At 41.9% G+C, this 19,953-nt stretch overlaps 2 protein-coding genes across 2 annotated transcripts in view; one reads left to right on the forward strand and one right to left on the reverse strand.

Moving 5' to 3' along the window:
- LOC124621840 (metalloproteinase inhibitor 3) overlaps positions 1-9,100 on the forward strand; it is a 94,619-nt gene extending 85,519 nt beyond the window's left edge. Inside the window, exon 5 of the mRNA XM_047147284.1 lies at positions 6,390-9,100. Coding sequence (XP_047003240.1) covers positions 6,390-6,785 — 396 coding nt within the window. The 3' untranslated portion in view covers positions 6,786-9,100. The remainder of the gene's footprint in view (positions 1-6,389) is intronic.
- Positions 1-19,953, reverse strand: part of LOC124621839 (synapsin) — an 810,142-nt gene that overhangs the window by 519,342 nt on the left and 270,847 nt on the right. The gene's annotated exons all lie outside the window — the stretch shown is intronic.

Below are 19,953 nucleotides of genomic sequence, written 5' to 3' on the forward strand. Positions count from 1 at the left end.
TGTGTTACGACCCGTGGCTCTACCCTCCATTCGATCCCTGCGAAACACTGCATTTCAGGAGGATAATGCACGACCGCATGTCGAAGGTCCTGTACGGGTCTTTCTGGATAGAGAAAATGTTCGACTGCTGCCCTGGCCAGCACATTCTCCAGATCTCTCACCAATTGAAAACGTCTAGTCAATGGTGGGCGAGTAACTGGCTCGTCACAATACGCCAGTCACCACTCTTGATGAACTGTGGTATCGTGTTGAAGCTGCGTGGGCAGCTTTACCTGCACACGCCATCCAAGCTCTGTTTGACTTAATGCCCAGGCGTATCAAGGCCGTTATTACGGCCAGAGGTGGTTTTTTCTGGGTACTGATTTCTCTGGATCTGTGCACCCAAATTGCGTGAAAATGTAATCACATGTCAGTTCTAGTATAATATATTTTTCCAATGAATACCCGTTTATCATCTGCATTTCTTCTTGGTGTAGCAATTTTAATAGCCAGTGGTGTACTATCCTTTTCGTTCAACAGCTCTTTCTGTCTGACTGAATTATTTATGGCACCATGATATTCGAAACTAAAATGGAACACCGTAAAATATAGTGGTTTCTGACACAGTTTTTAAGACTGAAATATTTTGTCGAGGGGGAAGGCGGCAAGATACTGTAAACATTGCGTAGCGAAGAGGCAGTTGTCAGTTTCACACGCCACGCCACTATCTCTGAAGACGAACGTGGCCGTCAGGTCGACGAGATGGATTTGTTTGTATTAGGGCGCCACTTTGTCGCGGGGTCTTTATAGCCGGTTCGGCGTTGCTTCGGCCCCGGTACAAGGCCCGCAGGCGCTCTGGAAGCCGGCAGCCCAATTAAGCGTGAACGCGTGCTTAATTAACTCGACGGAATATCGATCACAGCAGTCGACCTTTCGGCAAGGCGGGCGCTAATTGTGCCGTAAATAATGAATGGACCGTTTTACTTTTCGGGAGGCCAGACTTTCTCGGGCGACAAGTGGGCACCTCGCCTTTGTCGGGCTACTGTTTACACTTGGCAGCGACGCAGTTCCTTTTCCAGATCCGCCAGCATTTGCGTGGTTTTGCTTTCAGTGCGCACTTTGTGGCATCCGGTGCTTTTTATGGCGACAGAAAAGAGGATCTCCAGCGTCTGCATGTAGCCGCCAGCTAAATAACAGCAATACCAAGACAAAGCTGAGAGACTGAATGTCGTCTTCGAACGTTCCTTGCTAAAAGAAAATCAAAGAATAGTTCCACAGGGAGGTTTCTACCTCTACGTGAATAGTCCTCAAGCCACCTTACGGCACATGGTGGAGGGTACCCTGTACCGCCACGCGGGATTAGCCGAGCGGTCTCAGGCGCTGCAGTCATGGACTGTGCGGCTGGTCCCGGCGGAGGTTCGAGTCCTCTCTCGGACATGGGTGTGTGTGTTTGTCCTTAGGATAATTTAGGTTTCCTAGTGTGTAAGCTTAGGGACCGATGACCTTAGCAGTTAATTCCCGTAAGGTTTCACACACATTTGAACATTTTTGTACCCTGTACCACTAACAGTTATTTCCGTTTCTATTCCACTCGCAAATAGAACTAGGGAAAAATGACTATCTATTTGTCTCCGTATGAACCCTAATTTCTTGTATCTTGTCTTCATGGTCCTTACGCGTAATGTTTGTTGGAGGCAACAAAATCGTTCTGCAGTCAGTTTCAAATGCTGGGTCCCTAAATTTTCTCAATAGCGTTCTTCAAGAAGAATGTCGCCTTCCCTCCAGGGATTCCCATTTGAGCTCCTGAAGCATCTCCGTAACTCTGAAGTTTTATTGGAAATTACCGCTAACAAATCTAGCAGCCCTCCTCTGTATTGATTTGATGTCTTCATTCAATTCGACCTGGTAAGGATACCAAACACTCGAGCAGTACTCAAGAACAGATCGCACCAGCGTCCTATATGCGGACTCCTTTACAGGTGAACCACTCTTTTCTAAAATTCTCCCAATAAACTGAAGTCATCCATTTGCCTTCCCTACCACAGTTTTAACACGCTTGTTCCACCTCGTATCGCTTTCCAACGTTACGCCCAGATATTCAAATGACTTGACTGCGTCAAATGGAAGTCTAGTAATACTGTACCCGAACATTAAGGTTTGTTCTTTCAACTCATCCGCATTAACTTACATTTTTCCTAATTAGGGCTACCTGCCTTTCATCGCACCAAATGGCAAACTTAGACACCTTACTGTACTCCATGGCATCATCAGCAAACAATCGTAGATTGCTGCCCACCCTGTCCGTCAAATCATTAATGAAGTGCTCTCACACTGCCCTGGGGCACTCTTGACGAATCCCTTGTCTCTGCTGAACACTCGCCGTCGATGACAACAAGCTGGTTTCTATTACGTAAGAAGTCTTTGAGCCACTCACATATCTGTGAATATTTTCCATAAGTTCGTAGTTTCTTTAACAGCCCGCAATGGGGCACCGTGTCAAACGCTACCCGGAAATGTAGAAAAATTGGAATTTGCCTACTGTCCTTCACCCACAGTTCGCAGTACATCATGTGAGAAAAGGGCAAGCCGAGTTTCGCACGAGTGATACTGTCAAAACCGATGTTGATTCGTGGACATAAGATTGCCGGCCGCAAGAAAATTTATATGCTCGAACTGAAAATATGTTCAAGGATTCTGCAGCAAACTGATATAAGTGGTTTTGGTCTGTAATTTTGCAGATCCTTTTTTTGCCAGTGCCGTAGAGCATTCTTCGAAAAACCGAATTGGGATTCCGTCCGCACCTGGTGACTTGTTTGTTTTCTACTCCTTCAACTATGTCCCTACACCAGGGATGCTAATTACTATGTCGTCCACATGGCAGTCTGTTTGATGGTCAAACGACGCTATGTTTGTACGGCTCTCCTATGTCAACCATTTCTTGAACGTGACATTTAAAACTTATGCTTTTATTTTGCTAATTTAAACTGCCACACCAGACTGGTTAATATGTGACTGGAATGAAGTATTAGACCCCATTTACCAATTTTACATAGGACCAGGTTTCCTCACAACTTCAGAGTGTAGATACAGATTCAAAATGTGCTGCTGTAGTTTTAGTCATGTCCAAATTTGGTTTCAAGTAGCTTTCCATGTAATTTTGTGAAATTATAAACTTATCTGCGTAACTACTGCACCCTACTTCTATTTGAAGATGCCTACTGCATTCAAACTGTGCTGTCTGTATACAATTTTTACCTTCTCCATCCCACTTCCTTTCATTACCAAATTAAGTATTCACTGGTGCCGATAGTGCGTCATACAAGCCTATCGCTTCTTTTAGTGAAGTTCCCCAATACCTCCTGTGTCCCTAATGCGTTTCAGTACTTCTTCATTAATTATCCCATCTATCCACCCAATCTTAAGCATTTTTATGTAGCTCTACATTTGAAAATTTTCTTCTCCGCCTGTCTGTGTTGTTTATCTTCTATGTTTCATTTATACACTCCAAATACATTTAGAAGGTATTTCAATTGGTCTAATACTATCAGTGTGTCATTTCATACTCTAATTACATCAGAATCACGTGAGCTGATTCGACTAAACTCCATCACTCTTTATTTTCTTTTAATTATATTCATCTTATAACCTCGTTTCAAGACACTCTACATTCCGTTCAAATGATCATCCAAGTGCTTTCCCATCTATGCCAGAACAGCAGCCGGCCGAAGTGGCCGAGCGGTTCTAGGCACTACAGTCCGGAATCGCGCGACCGCTTCGGTCGCAGGTTAGAATCCTGCCTCGGGCATGGATGTGTGTGATGTCCTTAGGTTAGTTAGGTTTAAGTAGTTCTAAGTTCTAGGGGACTGATGACCTTAGAAGTTAAGTCCCATTGTACTCAGAGCCATTTGAACCATTTTGAACCAGAACAGCAGTTCTCAGTGCTGACTCCAGCTACAGATTGCAGAAACTAAACTGCAAATATCTACCGAAATGCTAGAGAAAATGGGCTTGACTGCTCTTTCGAGAGATATCCTGTGTGTATATTCTGCCGGTGAACATGTGTACATATGCTCGAAATGTGTACACATGCAATGGATCGCATGGCAGCACACTACCGAATTTATCTAGCTCTTGGCCAAGCAGTCAAGTAAATTACATCTACTGTACTAATTTTTTATTACTCTGTGTGTTGACATTTTCAGCACATAACGCACTTCTTAGTAGATTTTTGTGTTAGTTACCTGCGAAAAGTAAGTTTTCCTTCTGTGACGTATTTCGATTTGCATCTGTAGCAGTAACAAGACTCACCGTTTCTATTAATAACATATACTTGCATGAAAACAAGGCAAGTAAGAGTAATACTAAAGTTTCAAGGTATACACAAACAACAAACAAACAAGGTTATGCCGGGTTCAAGTAACAGTGCCCATTTCATGTTGTCGACTTGCGCAACATATCTCGCCGTAGATATTCCTGTTATTTGGGTAGATCCAGCGACGCGGAATCTCACATGTCTCTGTTCTCTCTGTTGTCGCTTATGCAAACACAAAATAACCATAGAATTATATATTTAGGCAAGCAGTAAATATTACTCAAGTTATAGGCATTCTCGTTTCGTTGTTGACTATGATTGGCGTTGGCGCGGGAAAAAAAGCTGAAGGTGCCTCATAGATTCGTTCACTTCTCAAAATGGTTCAAATGGCTCTGAGCACTGTGGAACTTAACATCTGAGGTCATCAGTCCCCTAGAACTTAGAACTACTTAAACCTAACTAACCTAAGGACAGCACACACATCCATGCCCGAGGCAGGATTCGAACCTGCGACCGTAGCGGTCGCGCGGTTCCAGACTGTAGCGCCTAGAACCGCTCGGCCACACACGCCGGCCTCACTTCTCAGCGTTGTGGAAAATCTGCCATACAACATTGGTCTAGAGCATCAGTAATCAATTTTGCTCTATGCCATTAATAAATTCTGCTGTTTTAGCTAGTTCTTTAATTCTGATACAATATCCCGACATTTTGTGTGTCAAGCACAGCCTGTCGTAGCCTCACCTTCACGGATTCAGTAGTGATCTCAGGGCAGTCAAGTTCTGTTGACTTTTTGTCTAGTATGAACACATCTCAATCTGATAGTGACATCCCATTCCACTGCCGTCCAGTATGTTTCGATATTAATGCGCCATGGAACTCGTGGAGTGTACCTTTAAGCCCATCAGACAAAATATTAGGCACCCCTTAAAAACTAGTCGCTTTGGAACACTGTAGACAATGAGGAGCTGATACCAGGAGATTATATTGTGCTCCAGCTCTGACGTAACTTGTGATAGTGCAGTTGTGTGTACGTGGTAGTCGGTTATGTAGAGCCGGCACAGTATGTTGGGTCAATGTCGAAACGTGGCAGAATGTCGGAAAAGAGTAATGTTGTTTGAACTTGTCCGTGACCGCACCGTGAATGAAACTGCCCGATTCGTTAATGTATCAACGCGAAATATCCAATAGCCTACGAGGAATGATCTGTCACTTCCAGCCGTGTAAGAACAGAAGCCGTAAAAAGTCACAACTGACAACACGTTGAGACGAGTATCACACCTTTCAATGAAAATATATTTCAAACCCCACAGAAATTTCTGCAGACAGTGGATGCATGTCCATCTTAACCAGTTTACAAAGAACAATTGTGAGGAGTACTACATGCAATGGACGCTGTGGCACATAAAGTTGCACGTCTTAAATGGCGAAAACGACACACAAACTGGAGAGCAGTACTATGGAGGGGAGTGTTGTGGTCTGAAGAGTCGCAGTATTATCACTTTTTAAATGATCCAATGCGGTGAGTGCAGCGGCAGTCCAGAGAGACGTTTAACCTGCAGTGTGTGGAGGCTGAAGTTCAGGGTGGAGACGGTTCTCAGATACAATGGGAGTAGGCCAAATCATTCAGGCTGCCATGGACACGATCCATGAAGCTTATATCAATATTCTCAGTGACAGTGTTGCCCTTTCTTCTACACTTCAATTACGAGTATGCTGTGGACACTCACATCTTCCAGGATGACAACAGCTGGTTACAGGGCTGCAAGTATACGATGCTAGATTGATGAGTACTGAGGTGCCCTATCGCATCTCGACTGTCCCGCTATATTACCGAACTCAAACCGACGGAAAATATCTGGCATTATGTGGGTGAAATGTAACAATCGGCATCCCCGTAATGTGGTAGTTCTAAGTGATCAAATACTTCAGCTGGGCTTTTCAGACATGAAGAAACTTATGGACTCATTCTCGCCAAAGTGTGGCCATTTTGAAGGTTGGGGGCTATATTAGGTGATGTTAGTGTGGTACATCCTTCCTCATCGTTCGCTGTCTGACAATGAACTACAACTGCAACTGTGTTACTTGCTGGTTCCCACAGGTCCGAGTAGGCGCCCAGAGCACACCGACGGACAGCGACACCTGCCAGTGGTGGACATCGTTCCTGGGGCCTGAGGAGGGCCCGGACTGCCAGGGGGAGCACGCCATCTGCATGAGGCAGCCCGGTTCCTCCACTCAAGGAGCACACTGCGGCTGGACGGGTGGCAGCCGCTATCGCCAGTGCATGGAGGACAGGCGACGGCTGCGTGAGCCGCCAAAGATTCTACCCCAGCCGGAGCCGCCAAAGATTCTACCCCAGCCAGAGTCGCCAAAGATTCTACCCCATCTGGAGCAGCAAGAGCCAGAGATAACACCCCAGCCAGAAGTGATACACGCTCCAGAGCCGCGGCGGCGCCGAGCACACGAGCACCTGGAAAGGACGCCGCGCCGGACCTAGCGTCTGGCTCTCCAGGGGCAGCACAGCAAGGTCACAAATGGCGTAGGGCTCCCAGACTTTCTCTATACCGGATAACCGCCAGCGAGTACCCAAGTCTCGCCTCAACATTTCTATATTTATTCCCAAGTCACTATTGCTGTATAATGACATGATGACAATCAGAGGAGGGAAGCTTATGTTCTATATCATTCCCCACTTCCAAAAATAATATGATGTTGACGACTAGCTATTAGTCAGCAAAGTGAAATTACGACCTCAAAGAGGTGAGGAAGTAACAGTGTCTAGCATTCCTGCCAGTGCATTGTTGTCACACACTACATGGCGATACACCAATTCCTTGGGTATTATAAAAATAAAACAGTATTGTTTGCTGACACTCTTAGTGCACATTGACATTTGTTCCCACTGACATGTAAGATTCCGTCTGTAAAACGACTGGTGCCTTTATTTCTGATACTTCATTTTTTCATAACAATGTATTAGTAATACAGTATGGCCCTTTTGAAATTGTGTTGTTTCATTCACTTGCGTGATGATTCGCTTATTCTAAGACCTTTTAAAACCAAATCCCATAAAGAGAACAACTTTTCCCAATTTCTTTGCCAGCATTATAGTAAAGTTCTGCATGCAAATTATTCGCAACATTGCCTTTCTTTCTACTGTTAATAATATCACAGAAGACGCTAGGTAGTAACACATTCATCTCTATTGCCAAGAGGCTTTGGACAGTGAGAACTTTTTCGGGATTGAACCTAAAATTTTGCAATCTTCTTCCATCGCTTTTTTCGCTTGAAATGTCACTTTTTTCTTCTTCCCGACATCAATAACTTAATAACGGCTGTAGTAACCTGTTGTGACTGTCCGCAAAGACATTTTTCTCGACCACTTTATGTGCTTCCACTGCAAAGTTGTAATGTGTGCTTCTTCGATCTGGAACGTGGCTGTACCTTGTCATGCGACTACCTTAGTTCAATCGATGGCCAGGTTCACAGTTGGCTTTGTTTAGTAATACAATTAATGTCCGTCCATCAGTATGTTGACCCTACTAATCTTCATTATAATGTGCCACTGCAGAAATGCACATCTCTTCTGTTTATTGCCGAAATCACTATGCTTTATTATTTCACTGGTTGCCAAGTTCTATGTATTGGAAGTCTACTTCATTTTTCATCTATCCACAGTCATATGTCCTCTGATGTCTCTGAGGCTGGCACATATAACAGGCTAGAGAAAATATGATAAACACTTGTTGCATCTAATGCAGCAGCTGTTTCAGTCTTACTATTGAGAATCTCCATGAAACTATGGTCAGTGGACACACTAAACTTCCAATCCTACGCATATCTTGGTTAACAACAAAATTTGTTTTCTCCATCACGATCGCTGTTGTTATCTTAATCTAACCATACAGTTAATTTACATGGAAGTCAGCTTGTCATATGTCACACTTATGTGAGAGATTATAACGTTTTAGAACTTCATAACGACAAATACTAATCTTGATGGCTGTAGGGTGCTGCATTAAAGAATGGCATAACTTACGGACTGACCTTGAAGAATTAAAACTTCGTAATTATATGTCAGATCCAGGAATGTTCAGATAAAAACACATGAGACTCTACCTTCACTTCACGCAGCAAATCAGATGCAGATGTGTTTCATTATACAACAATAATATGCACTATTTCAACTCGTGATTTTATACCTGTCTTACAGAACAAAATAAACAACAGGAATTACAAGAAATTTTAGGGTTAATTCAATTTACTGGCGTCTGTTGTAATTGAATTCTATTGCTGGTTTACTTTTTCCGTGTCATTTGTGTTACAAAAAATGCAGTACTGTTTGACAAAATGTGACGTCCACACTCGTGGCGCCAATATCCGGCGAAAGTGCTACTAACGGTGCAGATGTCGTGGAACTGAGAGCACAGGTTGTGATTTGTTAGGGATGCGTGAACCACCTACTGGGTGCATGTTGCCCAAGTTCAGTACAAATGGACGGCGACCAAAGACTGAAAGGACTATGGCGCTCATTGCGCTGTGTAAATGTTGGTCTGAGCGCCTACAAATTACGTGTCTGTGAGGCAGGAACGTGTCAACCACGTGTTTCTGTTCTCACAGCCAAGTGTTTGATACAGTGTGATTACCTTTGTTTGGTCTAAGATCTCCTACACAGGAACACTGGGAAATAAATGTGTCGAAGAGACACTTAAATGTATTTCAGTATGTTTTCATATGTAAACTAAGTAGTTTGTAGAATACTCCTGTACAGATTATTATTGTATTAAATAAAGACTTATTTGTCAGTATCAATCCAGAAGGTTAAAATCATTTAGTGTTACCAGTTTCATGCAAACAGCGTAGAACCGCTGACAGAAACATACTGGGTGAAAGTTAATATTTATGTACACTAAATCCTAATATATGTGTGCTGCCGTCACTTGTGACAGATTTTTGATAAGAAGTTGACTTGGTATGAACAAAGCGAAAACTAAAGAGTGAATATTTAATGTTATTGTACTTGATTATTTCCTAAGTAGTACACTATGTGACATGCAGTTACGTTATTTCTGTGTGAAATTGTAATTGCTCGTGTGAAAATATTTTCTCTCGATGAGGCGGACGTTGTGTGTGTTGTTGCTGGGTTTCCATGTGCTATTATTGATCTTGAAGCTAAAAGTAAACATTGAGTGTGTTAGAGAAACAAATTCTGAAGGGCTACTTGTTATTTTTTAATTTTCCTGCAGTTCACATAAAAACTGGCATATATACCTGTGGTTTTGATTGAAAATACGCGACTTAGTAGCATGTCTGTCTAGAGGTGGAAGGAACCTGTCTCCATGTCGAAAAATTCGCTTGATTGGTTACGTTCCAACGATAGCAGTGGATCACTAAGGTTCTTCGATAGCAGACATAGCTAACCCAAAAGCAACTGACCCAGTAAAATATTACTGGTGTGTTTCATAGGACAGCAGAAATCATTTGGACACACAATATGAAATCAGTGCACATGCGTTTTCACCAGAAAAAAATTTGACCAGAAAACAATTTGAAGTTTAAAACACTTTTTATGTAGATGGTACTCATACGGTTACAAAAAGGAGAGGCTGGAAGCAACTTGTGTTCAGTGAATCGTTGGGATGATGCAGCAATAGGAAAGGTAAGTGAACCAATCACTGCTTAGCTGACTGTGAAACTGAATTTCAGTGAAGTATCAAACCGTATTGACGAAAAAATAAAACCAGAATTTGGGTTCAATTATCACAGCAACAACTTCATTTCACTCACTCCCAAAAAGAAACGGGGTAGTATACAACCATTTGACAGACCATAATAGATCATGTTTGCCGTTTCCCATGTGGAATAATAAGCTTCCGTTATTATGCTAAGTGCAAAGACAAAACCACAACGTTAAAGCAGTCAACAAACTTATCAAAACACAAACTCATTCCATTAGAAGTAGCGCGTGCGGTGCGCTTTTCCAGAACTATGAATGCGATTTACCGGAGCAGTACAAACAGGTGTTTACTATATTCATGGAGGTACAAAAAGGAGAGTTGTCACAACTTGAAGCCGACGTTCACCATTTTAGTTGCTCCAAATATTAGCTTCTGCTGTTAGTGTTTTGATCAAAAATGCTAGCTTGCGTTATTTTCTGGTGTAATAACCATTTTGATTATAGTATAAAGTGTAAAGGAATGAAATTTCATTTGTAAGTGCTCCCGTTCAAGCGATATTTTATTTAATATGCATGACTTTGGGTTGTACTGTTTCCTGTTACTGCAGTGATGTTAGTCATTTAACCTTGGATTTCCTTTCAATACAACTCCCAAAACTCTCTGGGTAAACTCTGTGAGGAGGAAAGATTAGAAACCGACCAAACTTAACAAAATATGTTCTCAGCACTTTTGGGAAGAGGACATAGACCGAACATTAGTTTCGCCAATCTGCCTTAATTACGGAAGCAGCCTTTTCATATCAAGTACTTCTCTTCATTTTTATTCTAAACGTATTACAAAGAGAAGAATACATTAATAAGGCGAAATGCCTCCTATTACTGGATCGAATACGCATTTAAGTCCAGAAAAATATCTGAAGGTACCTTCCTGACACTATGTTACTCACGAAAGCACTGTAATACTTTCTATTCAAAACAGGTGTTGCGTGCACATGACAGCAAGAAAACATAAGAAGCAATCGTAATCAGCAGTCTGCTAATGTTTTGGGCCATGCAATATGGCGGCGTCGGCTTCAAAGCAACCTACGTAAGTGTGTAGCGCCATAACGCTTTGTTATACCTCCTTGGTTGCAGTCTGGACCTATGAACAATAACAGAGGAATGTAACCTCATTTTTTACTGCATACTCTAGGTAGTTCTTAATGGCAAAGTACTTGCAGTAGAAGAGATGTGTTTCGCAGTAGCTAAGTATGTGCTCATAGCTCTTAAGGTATGCATTTAAGATTCCATGTGTGCAGGACATTTGTGTGCTGCTTTGATCCTTACTAACATCTCTCAAGATATGGAATACTTCTTTTTAAAACCCTATATGCTGATCACATCTGTGGCCTGATAACTCAGTCCTACCAACAAAGCTTGATTCTTCCAACCAGAGATAGTTGCTCAGCGTCGTCAAGACGCAAGGAGAGCAGTTACATTACGTTACATTTCCAATTGCGTAACAAAGCTGCATTACATTGTTATCCGCAGGCAATTCTCATTTATCACAGCGTTTCCTTTTTCGTGATGGTTAACACCATTTCTACGATGACCTCATGTAGCACAAAATTTGTGGAATTTTAACAGTGTGAAGATCACAAAATAGTTGCGCATCTGATCTGTCTCCTCTAGATTATTACAAGCTTCAATTTTAAGCCATTTTAGATTTCGCTAAAACTGCCGGGGACCTCGCATGACATTATGCAACGCTCTACAGAAAGCTTTCTAAAACCTAGAGTGTTTTATGTCTTGAGCTCCAACTCTGCGCAATCTAGTTTTATTCTATAGCGAATATGCGTATGAAAATTCAATCAGCTTTGAGACGGTCAGTTGGGAATGATTCGTAAAACTGGTGCACTTGATATGGAATGATCCTACACAGTGTAGAGGAAAACAAGCTAAAGACAAACTCAGAGCCGGCTAGGGGACATCGAGTCAAGCAAAGTTTTCCAGGCATCCGTATGTCGAAATGGACGTTTGTGAAGCTTCGGCCATAAAACGACAGCCAGTCAGTGAGTAACGAGCGGGAGTTTGTGGTTGGGTGGTTCTAAACAGAGGGGCTCTGCTCGAGAGTGCTGCTACTGCTGCTGCTGTGTAATGCTGTACTTGTTAGAATGGAAGCTCATTATTGTTCTCCGTACTATAGCAAAAATTAAAAAAACGTAGCCTTTAGAATTCGTTATTAATAACATAGCATCTTACACTACCCATATCGACTATTTTACTGGAATGCTGTTTCTCTAGTGCATCTTATGAGTTTAATTGAATTGCAGTACCTTCAGCGCAGTTGATTTAATAAACAAGCTTTACCCAGCACTCAGGAGAGAAACTTCACGTCTAACTTAACCAGCCATAGACTGGGATTTAAAATTTGCCTTACTTTGATTGTATAGCGGAAACCATTATTTTCAGCCAATAAAATTAGTAGGGTCTTTAGTACAACACGTGTCACTGGGGCAAGGCAGTTTAAAAATATACACTTTGTGAGTTACTAGCATTGCGTTCTCATTTAAATATATGGCCGACAGAGTCAGCCAACAGGAACTGTGAAATGAACCCTGTCGTACAGGACCGATTGCCACAAATGGCGCAGGTTCACCACGAGATGGGGGAATTGACAGGCGTCTGTTGTGTATTGAGACCTAAGCACTGTAGTGTGCGACTGACATAGACGAGAACTTACGTCGTACAGAAACTCAGGAGAAGGCTTTTGTGGCCGGGAGACGCAGTAGTGTTAAATATAGCGGACCTAAGATCGGCCATAAAAGGAAACATTTATGAAAACGATTTAATTCTGTAGTAGTGCGCTGGTCCCTGTGGAGATTCGAGTTCTCCCTCGGGCATGGGTGTTTGTGTTTGTCCTTAGGAGAATTTAGGTTAAGTAGTGTGTAAGCTTAGGGACTGATGACCTTAGCAGTTAAGTCCCTTAAGATTTCACACTCATTTGAACATTTTTTGGAGTAGTGCAGGGAATCAAGCCGCAGTAATTTTAATCTGCCATCCTCCATTAATTTTCTTGGTGATCCCAATAAAAGTTGAATATTGATCATATCTATAATAGTTTAGGATTTAATGTTAAAGTGAAATTAACAAGTTTTGTTACAAAGACCTGAATGCTAAAATCTGAACGCTTTGGTCGATCCTAACGATCGACATTTCATATAGAAGCGCATCATTAAAAAGGACAAACGTTTAAATATCAACTCTGTAACTTTCTTTGTTTAAAAGATACAGTAAATTTAAGTTATCAGTATTTACAGTTAAGCATCAGATCATCATTTCCCCTACACAAAACACATTGAACGATGGCAGCATGACACCTTATTGAATCATTAGTTATTAGAATATTTGTTGTAGAGTTTAGTGCATAATAGTTACTTTTGTTCTTTATTTATTTATCAGAAAGCACATTGGTGCAAGGCTACTGGCTGTGGCATTCAAAGCTAAGAAGAAAATTGTACTTATTGTTACTTTATTTAGAATGTGAAAGTAATCAAGCTTTGATTATTTAAATATGTTAAAATGTAAAATAATGTAGAATAAGCTGTATTCAATCAGATGGACGGCTTCAGGAATGGGAACTGCGCTAGTCAGTTGCGCGAGGACATTCGGCACGCTGAAATGCAGCCGGGGAGGTACAGAGGACAGTGCGGATGCAGACGCGAAAGCGGACAGTTCGGCTGGAGACACCAAAGGGTAGAGTTCCGACGCAGACGCGAAAGCGGACGGTCGGTCTTTACGTAGCTAGGAAGTGAAACGACTTAGAAAATGTCGTGTTGTGTGGTATCACGGGACTTAGTCTCTGAGCGGTGAGCAGCCGTGCGCCTCGTGTGAATACCTTTTCGCGTAGTTAACAAGGTGGAGTGTTGGACTTTTAATTCACGATGAGACAGTGAATGATCGAACTGTGTCAAATGGATATGCGCTAGAGTGTAATAGTAATTCTAAATACGACCACTTTCGCCATTAGTTTGCCTTCCGAATAAACATTATTCTCCGGCCGGTGTGGCCGAGCGGTTCTAGGCGCTTCAGTCTGGAACCGCGCGACCACTACGGTCGCAGGTTCGAATCCTGCCTCGGGCATGGATGTGTGTGATGTCTTTAGGTTAGTTAGGTTTAAGTAGTTCTAAGTTCTAGGGGACTGATGACCTCAGATGTTAAGTCCCATAGTGCTCAGAGTATTTGAACCAAACATTATTCTAACCAAATCGCAACTGTGTGGCCTACATCATTTATGGGTCTTTGATTTAGTCCCTAATATTATTATTACTGTTATTATACGTTACATTAACTTTGTATTTCATAAACTTGCCATCAGCCAGACAATTTAACCAAATGGTCACAAGTGTCTAATTCAGTGCGTGCAATGCAACATGTACGGATTAACCCCTAGCCAGTATCCACAAATAGCCTCTCGGATGTACCTTTGAATTCCGGTGTGTGCTTATGGGCATACACAGGACCTGTAAATTGCAGCCCATTGTCTTGGATATCCCTGCGATACACGCAGAGACGCTGATCTAGGACTCAGCTATTTTCTTGTCGTAGTGCGTCGAGTCATTACAGTTCCGTGTTCGTAACTATAGTGAGAAACCGTCCAGTGTATTTCGGTTTTTCTATTGTTATGGACGTTAACAGAAGTAAAGTGTATTGAACCCCGGAACTAGCACATAACACACTCACATCTTACAGCACCAAGGTGGTCCCGGAGCATTACGTCCCATACGACGAACGGACCACCAGCAAGAGTATCAGATGCACTCTATCCGCGAGACGCGTCGGATACAAGTGCTAGTTTCTGGTGCAACTCCAGTAAACAACCTCTCCCTCCTTAGGGGACCAGATGCTCATGGCTAATATTTTATTCGACCACATGGCTGTAACCTGCTCTGCTGCAGAAATCTCCGCCGTTTCTGTTCAACAGCTGATGCCTAAAATCCCGATTAGATTTGATAATTTCCATCGTAGCGCTTCTCCTCAGTTTGTAAATGCCTGAGTTTTGTTCGTTCCCACCGTCGTCTCTGCGGAAGGCAGCTGCGCTGTGCTCCCTCCGAGTCTGCACACTCAGCGCCTCAGCTTCAGGGGACGGTGGGTTTCTCGTTGCACTGTTTTTGCTTGGCGGTTCATTGTTCACATCATGCCCTTCGTAGATATTGCAACGCTACTCGCAGTCAACTGCGTTTTGTGCTGCAAATTTTTGAATGATTTGTCTCCATGCATTTTTTTAACATTTGCTAGTCAGAATTTTCGTTTTAGTTTTAATTCGCGAAAAATTCTCCCCTACTGCTTTCAGTTGATAAAGTCACTTAAAACTGAGAACAGAAGTTACTGCACTTAGCTACCAAAAGTTATTGTGCGTTACCATAATTCCAAAGCTGCTTTCTTTCAATCAGGAACACTCATTTCTATAAAGGCAATGCGAGTATCTGAAGACACTTTACAGTGTTTCTAGACGACTTAGTAATGTTTATTTCTGACAAAATAACACTCATTATATTGCACTGTCCTTCAGAGACTTAGTAGCAAACTACGGGGTGCAATTAGACATCATCAGATTATCTTTGAGGTATGAGAACTATTTTCTGTATTATACTGTAGAACATATAGAAAACGAGAAAAAAATTAATGCATTTTCCTATATATTTCAGTATGTGAACCCTGGCGGCTAACGTACGCTGCTTAGTAATTATCCTATGAACTAGTAGTTCTCAACCTGGAGCCAATTACCCACTGAGGTATAAAATGAAATTTTCTGAGGGGTGAAAACAAAAAGTAGCTGTTTATCAAGAAATTACTTTTAAATGATAATATTAATTATATAAGTTATGAATAATTAGTTATTCTCAATAATTACTCCTTCTCAATTACTAGCATTAATGCCTGACGCTATGCGATGGTGATTACAGATTACTTACATAGGTCACTCACTTTGCGCTTTCTACCAGGACGGGAAAATTTAGACATACACGTAATAAACACTAAATATTTGTTTAAATGTGTTCTCTAGATTGTAGATAGTTCCTGCAGTAGACCATAAATTGCCTCATTACTCACTTCGAAACATATAAATGAACTAATTGACAGCACGAAACAACAGTAACTACTTAAGGTTACTGTAGCACTCCACAGATTATTATTATTATTATTATTATATTAGCCAGACACAAAGCACACTTTAAATTAGTTAATTTTAAATTTTGGTGCACAGTGCAAGCGAAGCAGTTACCGCTAGGGAGAAGAGTAGTGCAGGGAAAAATTGTTTTGTAACAAGTATCCACGCTCATTGTGGATAATCAGTTTTCTTACGAGAGAAGGAGCAGAGAAGGAGTTTTAGGTAGCACTCGCGATACACCAGGAACTGCTTCGACATTCATTCCAGCTCACACACACACACACACACACACACACACACACACACACACACACACACACACCTGGTAGAACACAGCTAATTTTCAAGAAACGTGAAATTCAAGATTATTTTATACATGTAAAAGCTGGTTGTTTACTATTATAGGAGCGAAAATAAAAACCAGGAAGTGGATGGATTTGGACCGAGATTTATGACGGACCTTGACTTAGAACAACTCAAATAGGAAAAAGCTTGTTAGACGTAAGCAGGACCAATTGTCTCATTGACTCATTACTTCGTAGATTGATAAAATGCCCACAAAAAGTAAATATCATTCATCTGTCATAATTTTAAAAATAAAATTGGTCAAAGAGTTTTATTTTCATTCTAAAGACGTTAAAGTTGGTGATGGGGAGGAGGATGTTTGAGAGTGTGGTTAACAGAAAATATCCAGTAACACTGAGGGTGCAACTACATGGTTTCAGAAAGGTTGTAAGCCATTGCTGTAAACTGAGGCTGTCAAAAATATTTTAGAAAAGATTATTGATAAAATTGTTGACGATGTACTGGGTTTCGCTGATGACATCTTCTATAGAAGTTGCAGCGTGATCGTAGCTTTAACAAAGATCTTTAACAGTGTGATAAGGGTCTTATAGTTCTTGCACTATGTTTGCATGGCACTGTTATTCTAAACAGGTAACGGTCGTAAGAATGTCTATTATTTAACATAGGAAACAACTCTCATACGTCTCGATAATTATAGAAAATAAACCTCTCTTAGTCGTATCATCCAGTAGCATCACCGCTTCACTTTTTTGAACGACAAAAGATCTGAATATTTTAGTTTGCTCCTACGATTCCGTTTTCCAATGCATTGCGAATGGAGATACTAAAAAATTGTCGACAGTCAAACAATCGATACAGCTGGCCAGGAGCCAATATAGGGTAGTCTTTAAAGACACGCTGTATGATGGCATGTCCTGTATTTAATGAAATTTCCAAAAGTACCAAAAATTTCTTGCTCGAGGTGACTTTTCGTGCCTTCTTTATTAGTCCCGTGGAGATTGTCCTTATTCGAAACCGATTACTCAAGGAAGTAAAACGTGGTCGCATTTCTCCCAGTAAATACCGTTTGAAGAGTCATTAAAGAGCTGTAAAATAATTTCCTTATCACCGTCGATACTCAGGCCTTTATAGTTGACTTATGTAATTTCGTTCCTAACTGTGGTTGTAGTTAGCGTATGAAGTTTGAAATTTTCATAGCTACATGATGAAAGAGGCCATTGTACGAAGAAAACGTTACTCCATTGCATTCATGACCAGTTGACAAGTAAACTTTCGTAAATGTAGGTTGCTTTTCATTGAGCAGTGTTGCACAGAACTACAGTCTGTACAAAAATGTGTATTCCTTTAACCCGTTAATTTCCTATTATAAAAGATGTAACATAAAGAATGCAACATTGTGTAACACTTCGGACCGAGGAGTAGTCAGTCCATCTCCAAAGCAGAGAACAAACGTTTTCATTGTCGATTTGTTTTGCGTCACTGCGTACATCCTATCCTTGTATCTGCACTACTGGCCATTAAAATTGCTACACCAAGAAGAAATACATATGATTACATTTTCACGCAATTTGGGTGAATAGATCCTGAGAAATCAGTACCCAGAACAACCACCTCTGGCCGTAATAACGGCCTTGATACGCCTGGGCATTGAGTCAAACAGAGCTTGGTTGGTGTGTACAGGTACAGCTGCCCATGCAGCTTCAACACGATACCACAGTTCATCAAGAGTAGAGACTGGCGTATTGTGACGAGCCAGATGCTCCGCCACCATTGACCAGACGTTTTCATTTGGTGAGAGATCTGGAGAATGTGCTGGCCAGGGCAGCAGTCGAACATTTTCTGTATCCAGAAAGGCCCGTACAGGACCTGCAAGATGCGGTCGTGCATTATCCTGCGGAAATTTAGGGTTTCGCAGGGATCGAATGAGGAGTAGAGCCACGGGTCGTAAGACATCTGAAATATAACGTCCACTGTTCAAAGTGCCGTCAGTGTGAACAAGAGGTGACCGAGACGTGTAACCAATAGCACCCCATACCATTCACGCCAGGTAATACGCCAGTATGGCGATAACGAATACACGTTTCCAATGTGCGTTCACCGCGATGTCGCCAAGCACGGACGCGACCATCATGATGCCGTAAACAGAACCTGGATTCATTCGAAAAAGTGACGTTTTGCCATTCGTGCACCCAGGTTCGCCGTTGAGTACACTATCGCAGGCGCTCCAGTCTGTGATGCAGCGTCAACGGTAACCGCAGCCATGGCCTCCGAGCTGATAGTCCATGTTGCTGCAAACGTCGTCGAATTGTTCGTGCAGATGATTGTTGTCTTGCAACGTCCCCATCTGTTGACTCAGGGATCGAGACGTGGCTGCACGATCCGTTACAGCCATGTGGATAAGATGCCTGTCATCTCGACTGCTAGTGATACGAGGCCGTTGGGATCCAGCACGACGTTGCGTATTACCCTCCTGAACCCACCGATTCCATATTCTGCTACCAGTCATTGGATCTCAACCAACACGAGCAGCAATGTCGCGATACGATAAACCGCAATCGCGGTAGGCTACAATCCGACCTTTATCTAAGTCGGAAACGTGATGATACACACTTCTCCTCCTCACACGAGGCATCACAACAACATTTCACCAGGCAACGCATATCACAGCATCTTTTTCCTGTCGGTTAAATTTCGCGTCTATAGCACGTCATCTTCGTAGTGTAGCAATTTTAATCGCCAATAGTTTATGTTAGCAGATGTTGTAAATTCACTCTAAGGATGGAGCTACCCTTTCACTGATTTCAGTTAGGTTGACAGTTATCAAGGAAGAGGTATTTCCTAGTTGTGAATAATTCGTGGAAGAAGGAATGAGGATTACTTTTCAATGTTCTATCTACGTCCAGAGTATTGGAGCACTGTCTCACAATAGGCAGAAACATCACCAGTAGCCTGTTCATACGAAACGTGCTGGCTTTTGTCCTAAGCGATTAGGAGAAGCCAAGGAAAACGTGAGTCAGGATGACCCGATGGGTATTGTAACCCCGAGCCCTCTGACGTCTAGACTAGTGTCTCAGCCACTGAGTCATCTCTGTTAGCAGGGGAGCTAAAAATAGAGGAACAAGTCAATGGTATTTGTTCTAACGATCACTATCGAGTCAAAAAGACGAGAATAAGTCGTTAGTAATTTCACGTTAAGAGGATGAGAGAGGGAGCAATGATATTCCGAAAAGAAACCATAGTGTTGTGTTTGAAGGAAGGGCTAATTCTGGACGATATTTGCCTATGTGGTATTCTATTATGGTTTTATTCAGCACTACAGAATATCCATAAGATTACTGTTGTGTTTCACACAGCAGGACATGTAATCTGAACACGAAAGTGGTATTATTCTCTTGCAGGTTGTGTGCTTTTTGTTTCGTCCGACGCTGGAGTCACATCGGGTTTGACAATTTGGCACTGGATATGAATCACTGTATAAATAACATTTTTTATTTAGCTAAGCAATAGCCAAACACGAAGGGAGGCAATAAT

The sequence above is a fragment of the Schistocerca americana genome, chromosome 7, assembly GCF_021461395.2.
Source record: "Schistocerca americana isolate TAMUIC-IGC-003095 chromosome 7, iqSchAmer2.1, whole genome shotgun sequence".
Lineage (NCBI taxonomy): Eukaryota > Metazoa > Arthropoda > Insecta > Orthoptera > Acrididae > Schistocerca > Schistocerca americana.